Source organism: Podarcis tiliguerta (genome assembly GCF_965153285.1).
Source record: "Podarcis tiliguerta genome assembly, chromosome: 8".
NCBI lineage: Eukaryota > Metazoa > Chordata > Lepidosauria > Squamata > Lacertidae > Podarcis > Podarcis tiliguerta.
In genome coordinates, this window is record NC_139541.1 from 32,470,070 (window position 1) to 32,477,932 (window position 7,863).

A 7,863-nucleotide genomic window follows, 5' to 3' on the forward strand; every position below is an offset into this window, starting at 1 on the left:
AAATGTTGCTGGGCTCCGATTCCCATCATCCCTGACCACTAACCACTCTTCCTGGGGTAGTTGGGCGTCGGAATCCAACAACATCTGGAAGATTGAAGGCTCTACAGCAGTCATATTTGGTCCAAAATATGGGAGGAGGGAACTGTACTCCTGAAACAGTACTGCTGCATAGGTTTTAAAAGAATCCCTGTATCTGATCTTCACCCTTTATTTTTGAGCATATAATTCTGGACTTCCTACACAAACACAGAGTTGCAATAGACAACCAGACAGGATGAGAGATGTGTGCAGAACGTTCTTGCGCTCACCTCCAAACCCAGTGCTCAAAGGCCAGTGTGGACTTTGTATTATTCCTTTTGTACGGAGATTAATCTGCAGTGTAGAATTTTTCTCTATGAACGCCAAGCCAAGCCATTTCCTTCCCAGAACATGCTTTTGGCATTGCCGGCTGCTTGCTATTCACTGGAGTTGACTGCAGGCCAAACTTTAACATCTTTACATATTTCTGACTCAGGCAAACCTCCAATAGCGATTGATGGAAGTTTTGCCTGAGCAAACACACCAGAATCAGTCCAAAATGTGTAGATCAGACTCTGCAAGGGTACGCACACGCACACACCTATGGCTGCGTAAACACCATGCATTTAAAGTGCACGGCTTCCCCCAAAGAACCATGGGAACTGTAGTTTACCTCCATAGAACTATGGTTCCCAGCACCCTTAACAAATCGCAGTCTACAGGATTATTTGGGGCGAAGCAATGTGCTTTAAATGCAGGCCTGTCTTAAGCATATGTGGCGCCGGGGTGCAAAGATCCGCCCAGGGCCCCACCCCCAGGTTGCCCAGTCCCAGGCGCGCAGGAGGGCAGAGCCAGCCAGTCACCTCAGCTTCTCACTGGCTCGATCGCCCCAGAACTCGCAGCACAGAGCCACCCGTGGCAGAAAAGCCCGCTGCGGTCCTCCAACCGAAGGGCAGGCTCTTCCCTGGAGACAACACGCGGGCCCGGATTCTTGGCCTGGCGCCTCTGAGAGCCCGGCGCCCGGGTGCCCCGCACCCCTAGCACCTATGGGTAAGACAGCCCTGTTTAAATGTATGGTTTTTACACAGCCCTAGTTCTGGACCTGAAAATTAGAGCCCCATCACATGTCACTACTGACACCCACTATAAGACCAACCCTCACACCACTGAGGCTGTAGTGGCTTTTCTCCTTATACTAGGTTGGGTCACTGAGCATGCATTACAGTAGATTTCTAATATCTACACTGGCTTTCCTTCATTGGGCTCATCCACACTGTCATTTTAATGTGGACGGTAAGCTTCCTGTTACCTGTACCTCCATTTATTCTCCGTTGCCCATATGACGTTTTCCTCCTAATCACTGCCTTCTCACACTTTCCCCTCCTGCAATCCAGATTTTCTCAAACTGTCCCGTTTCCGGAGTATCTCTGGCATAAGAAAATCCTGACTGAGAGAGGGGGGAAAGTGTGGGAAGGCTGTGATTTGGAGGAAAACATCATACAGACAATGGAGAATTAATGAAGTTACAGGAAGTTTGCTATCCACATTAAACAACATTATGGATGTGTGGCCCATTGTTCTCTTGGCACAGTTTAAGGCACTAATTTTGACCCATATTCTCTTAAACTACTTTCCACTCAAGGACTGCGTTCCCTTCTGAGCAAGCTTCCTAGGAACATATATCCCAGTGGTGGGTGGGGCAGAGGCAAAAGTGGGTGGGACAATGGGTGTCAATTATCCCTTTGCACAGTAGGCTAGTTTCTCTGTACACTCACACACCCCTCTTCTTCATTCATCCATGAAAGCAAGAGGCACAGTTGTACTGGGCTGGGGCTGATGGAAGTTGTAGTCCCAAAACATCTGGAGGGCACCAGGTTGGCAAAGGCAGCTCCATGCAATGTAAGATAATGGTGGTGGTGCTGGGTCCTTTGATGCTCTTGGGAGGGGGGGCTCCTCCTGCTAGCCCTGTACAAAGAAGTGGCTTGTAGAATGGGGGAATGTGACCCGAACCAACACTGGTGATAAAATGACGTTCACCGTAGCCACTCAGAATAGAAATCAAGGCAAAGCGAATTCCGAATAGGTCCTTCTGTCTCTGTTTGTGTTTTGTCTGGCACTCATATCGCCGCCCAAGCTCAAATAATAATGCAAAACATTCATGTTCTCTTCTGAATCTCAGCCAAAGGGGAAATCGTATCCAGGCAAACTTTACACAAAATCCAATCATCAGGCGTAATGGGAATCAAATGAACAGGATGATTGGATGCTTAAAAAACAAAAACAAAAAAAGACAGAGAGAGAGAGAGAGAAGCAAAGAAAGAAAGAAAGCAATGGAAAGAGGGGACGGCCAAACAGAGAGAAGAAAAAGGTCTGTTCTTGAATGGAACTTGACCAATAAGGATCAGCCACATCATCTGGAAAACATACATTGGATTTGCTGTGCTAAGTTGACGATTAGGCTGGCAAGGTATAAGAAACATCTTAATGGAATCCTGATTACTCAAGGTGTTGTCATTCTGATTGTGTTGATAGTTTAAATGCTTGTTTGCGATGGAATCAGGGTTGTGGCATTCTGGGTGAATGTTTTCTTTCTTTCTTTCTTTCTTTCTTTCTTTCTTTCTTTCTTTCTGGTTGAAAAAAGCATTTTGGGCTCATGTATAAGCTGGGTGGTTTTCAAACTACAGGAAGATGCTCATGAAGGATCCCAGTGATTCCATACATGTAGGAGTGTGATGAGCAGACTTCTCCAAATCTGGGTTGCCAAGCGGTCCTTGTGTGACAAGGCCTTCCTACCACAAACCAACACAGAAGTAACCACTGGAGGGATATGCAGCCCTCCATACCCTCCTCTCTGGCCCTTGGAATTCTCCCAGGTCACATCCTTTACTGACTGCTTCACACCCCAAGTGTTTTTTACTTAACTGGATGGTATCCGTGGACTCTGGATTGCCTGGGTGGACAATTCAGTGGAGCATGTTTAGAAATTACTAGCCTACTGTACAAAGGTGAAATTTACATTCATTGCTCCTCCCACATTCGCCTTTGGCCCCACCCACCACTGGCATGTGGTCCCTGAAAGGTTGTCCAGAAGGAAATGCTTCATGCTAATATCTTAAACCTGTGCAGGACCATCCTCTTACAGATTCTGCAATATTACACAGCATCTCCTTCTATTTGCCCTCTATTTCAAGCACAATTTAAAATTCCAAAAAACCTTGGGATGTTAAAGTTAAATAACCATGGGTGATCCCAAACTACAAATGCATCTGAAATCCAAAAAAGAAGGGAGGTTTCCTTATTACTCTAGCATACACATAATATAAGCTCATTATAGAGGCATTTGGCTTTAAAGGCACATGTAATTTAAATGTAATCTAAAGTTCAGAGCTTTCTTTATTGCACCCACAGCTCAGCTTGCCTTTTTGAGCTTCATTTAAACATCTGAGCAAACTCTAGTTCACCATGTTTTTGTTCCCCTGTGCCATTGATCTCAAAAAAGCCCACGGTCGCCTTGTGCATTATCCATCTTTAACTTTTTACATCTGTTTTGGTTCCTCTTCCTCCTCCCACCCCATCCCACAAGTTTCTGGTTGATTTAATACTTTACCAGATGAGCAATTGATCCTTTTGTCTCATCTTTTCAGCCATGCCTCCACCAAGTGAAAAGCATTGGCCCTAATACTGTCCCACCCCCACCCCATGTTTCAAGAGCTAGACTTCTAGGAACCTCATGCCTGCTCCTCGCATCTCTCTCCACCCTGAGGCTTATTAGTGTTGGCCTTGACCAGGAAATCGTTTCGTAAACACACATCTAGCTTTCTGAGATGATACTGGTGTGTGATGTTTGGGACTGGAGCTGAGGTTGTTGGGATCCCCCTCTACCCCAAACCTCTCCCCCCCCCCACCTCTGACAGCTGCACCTCACTCTTAATTTTCCTTTTTTCCTGCCATTGTTTCTACACATCAGCCATGAGTGATTTATTTTTCTTTAGTGGAGGGAATGAGAAGGCAGTGAGATAATGACATGAAAACGGCTCAAGTGCTATTTATATAGGGGTGTTTTTTTTTTATCTCCCTCCATCAGTTCACACAGGGAGAACTTGAAGCTTGATATGTTCTTGCTCTTTTCTCTCCCTCCTTCCACCCTTCTTGCTTGTACAATTGCGAAAGGCGCAAGGAGGGCTTTTGATTTGAAGTGCCTCTTCCGCATATCTAATTATTTCTCTATGATATTCATCTTGAGGTTTCGAGAGGAAGGTTAAAATTGCAACCTTGTTTTATGGCTGGTTTTATAGTTACTCCGCTCCTTTCCTTTTTCTTTTTTTTTTAATCGACCTTCCCTGTGAAGCTATTTCTGAGCTGCTCCACTATAATATCAGCAAGGAGGCCAAGCTGTAATTTCTCCCCCCCCCCCACTCTCTCCTTTTTCTGATCTCCTTGCCAGAGAACTCTAGAATTTCTACCTTTCTCCCACTCCATTTTGTTCCCTTTTGAAATATGACACGTAGAAGAGACTCCATGGTTGCTGGCTGAAGAAAGGATTGGGAACCTGGCCATTGGGTAAGGCTTACATCCCGGGTCTAGTTTAGGTCAGCATGGACATTACTTAGTAGGGATCTAAAGAATGATTCTGACATTTCCTTAGCAATGATTAAGTCCATGGGTAGTTTATTTTGGGGGGAGGGAGGAGATTATGTGTTTCCTTTCATGCATATCAAGACCGCATGGTCTTGCATGCCTAAAACCACCCTACATAATTATCATGGTTCCATAGCCAAATGGAGATCGGTGTCTGGAGAAACGGTTTGTAGCACGTTTCTGGATTGTGACATATTCATTCCAGGAGTGTCGCCAGTAGTCCAGAGCACCACGTTTGCTTTTGTTTTGCTACTGGAAAGATTTTTACTCCCCCCGCCACCTCGCCCTTTCCATCAAATTGAAGTTTGAGGCAGTTTGCATAATTTTAAAAAGGATAGTTGTTTTGTAAAATGCATTATAGATACATATTAAGAATGGTAGCATTAGATGACTGGTGGAGAACCTGTTGTTGGACTGCAACTCCCATCATTCCTGCTCAATAACCACCCTGTCTGAGGCTGATGGGAGCTGGAGTCCAGCATCATCGGGTGTGGATGGGTGTGGATACAGGTTCCCCACCTCTACACTGGCAAATGGCCCACTGTCTACTCAGAAATGTTCCCTTAAGTTCAATCAGATCTACTCCTAGGTGTGTTAAACCACCAGCAGCCCATCATTAAACCCCACCAAAGCATATAATAAATAAAGCAGTTTTCACCTGGCATCTAAAAAGATATCAGATAAGGTGACAGGCAAATCAGGGTGAGGACCTGTAGTCAGGGAGCTACAATGGAAAATACCTAGCAGCTACCAACTTAATATCTAATGATGGGGCATCTGGATCAAAGTCTCAGAAGTTAAAGGCTTGGGCATTCTATACTTTATTCATTCATTCATTTAATGTATTATGTGCCCTTCACCCTAAGGTCCAAGTGCAGGTTACAACATTAAAACACAACAGCACAATATTGAAAACAGTTTAAATCATGTTGCCCAACTAAAAAAATTTCCATGACCTAAATTCATTTCTTTCTTTTTTTTAATGTCATAACATTTTTATTGTAATGAAAGATTAGTTTTCATCCACATTAACAGTCTGTAGGCTTTTGAAAGTGGTAACTGGCACATATGTGACCAGTGTATACAGTTTATTAGGCGAATCCTCATCCTCATTGCGTTTTCTGGATAAACGCACACGGATACGGTAAGGAACATTCCTTACTCCTTTTGCCCAGACAGCCTTGTTCAAGCGGGTGTCAATGCGTACATCAGGAGTCCCCATCTCCTTCATTGCAAATTTACGGATCTCCTTGAGAGCACGAGGAGCCCGCTTCTTGAAGCCCACGCCATGGATCCATTTGTGAATGTTTATAGTATATTCCCGAGTAACCACCTCATTGATGGCTGATCGTCCTTTCTTCTTTTCACCACCTTTCTTTGCAGCAGCCATCCTGCTCAGGACCAGACCAGAAAGCATTTCTTAATTTTTTGAAAAGCTGGTCATAATTTCTATGGACAGCTGATTAATTTCAGCAATAACTATTAAACCTAAGTAAACTCACCACACGATAACTTGAAGCCTGAATACAGCCAAACACACTCCTGATGTGGGACAATGATAGGCAATATAACCAATTTATTGTAATTTATTTTCAAGCCTGCTATTTTTGAAAAGGAATTTAAACTCTTGCATTCTGAAGCATTAAAAACATATAAAAAGATTAAGTTGGTGCTCCTTCAACCATAATATCCTCAATACCTTTTGAAACCTCAAATTTATTGCTAGAACCTCTATTGCCACTGCAAAAAGGAGTGATAGAAGGCAGCCCTGTTTAGTTCCTCTATTAATAACGCACTCTCCTTTAATTGTTATTCTTGTTGATGATGGTTAAATTAGATTTATCAGATGGAGGAATTTATCACTGAAATGCATCTTAGTCAGAAGTTTTTGGCGGTACCTCCATTCCACACCGTCAAATGCTTTAAAAGCGACCAAAGAAAGTAACATAATAGGTGAATTAGTATGATAGGCAATAGATTATATTAAGAACTCTACATGCTGTCATTGGCTATGTTTCTGTTAGGGATAAACTCTGTCAGATCTGGGGGCTATATAATTGCCTATATAAGTACAGCCTTGGCTTGGAAGCCGAACGCCTTGTGAGTCGAACGTTTTGGTTCCCGAACACTGCAAACCTGGAAGTGAGTGTTCCAGTTTGCGAATGTTCTTTAGAAGCCAAACCTCCGACGTGGCTTCCACAGCTTGTGATTGGCTGCAAGTCTCTGAACCATTACCAAGGAAAGTAATTTAGCATCTACATTAATTAGAGCTATAGGGCAGTATGACCCAACCTCCATCAAATCAGTATTGGGTTTTCGCAGTAGCACAGTTCTTGAAGATTTCCCCAACCAGAATATTGTTAAATAGAGGCGACTCCCCACTTACATAGGGGTTACATTCTGTGCACATAAGTGAAATCATGTGAAGTAGGGAGCGCTCTCCAAACACCCTTTAAACGCTCTCTCTGCCACCCTCTCTTCAATCCATATAAAAAGTACTGTATCCAAAAATATATACAACTAGAATTGAAGCTCTGGGGCCACCAGGAGGCTGGAAGACATACAAGAAGGCAGCTCTTGCTGCTGCGCTACCCCACACACCCGCTGTTGGATGGGAAGGCTGAGCAGCATAAGCAAATCCCTGTTGTGCCTCTGATCTCTTCGAGGCTTTGTCTGCCCTCACTGACATGCCCTTTAGGCTCCGGGGAGGGTGTCCTCGTAAGTCACAAGGACTCTCCAGCTCTCTCCCATTTCCGGGTTTGAATTGAATTATTTCCTGGTGCCGCACATATACATGGTTGCCCACAAATAGAATGTGCATAAGGGGGGGAGATGCTTGTAGTCAAGTCAATTAGGGTAGTAAACAATCACAAAAGGCCTTATAAAAATCCACAGAAAACCCACGGCCCTGGAGAGTTACCCTTTTAAAGTCTGTTGATAGCATTGCACACTTCTTCCTCAGAGGCAGCCCTGTTCAAAAAGTTCTTCCATTGAGATTAGAAGAGCAGTCTGATTAAGATATGAGTCGATGGCCTCTGCAGATGATGAATTAGAGGAATATAGTTGTTTGAAAAGTTATATAAATTATTTGCTAATTGAAGGAGTACTTATAACAAAACACCTTGAGATGATTGAATACAAGGAATTAAATTCATGGATCTCTGTTTCTTCAAGGAATGACCTAGCAACCCAGATGCCTTATTGCCA

At 43.7% G+C, this 7,863-nt stretch overlaps 1 protein-coding gene across 1 annotated transcript; it reads right to left on the reverse strand.

Annotated features, from left to right (window-relative positions):
• Window positions 1-5,621: 5,621 nt before the first annotated feature.
• LOC310682776 (large ribosomal subunit protein eL31-like) lies at window positions 5,622-6,082 on the reverse strand. The gene has a single exon (XM_083451997.1). The coding sequence runs from the start codon at window positions 6,071-6,073 to the stop codon at window positions 5,669-5,671; it is 405 nt and encodes a 134-aa protein (XP_083308123.1). The 5' UTR covers window positions 6,074-6,082; the 3' UTR covers window positions 5,622-5,668.
• Between the last annotated feature and the right edge of the window lie 1,781 nt (window positions 6,083-7,863).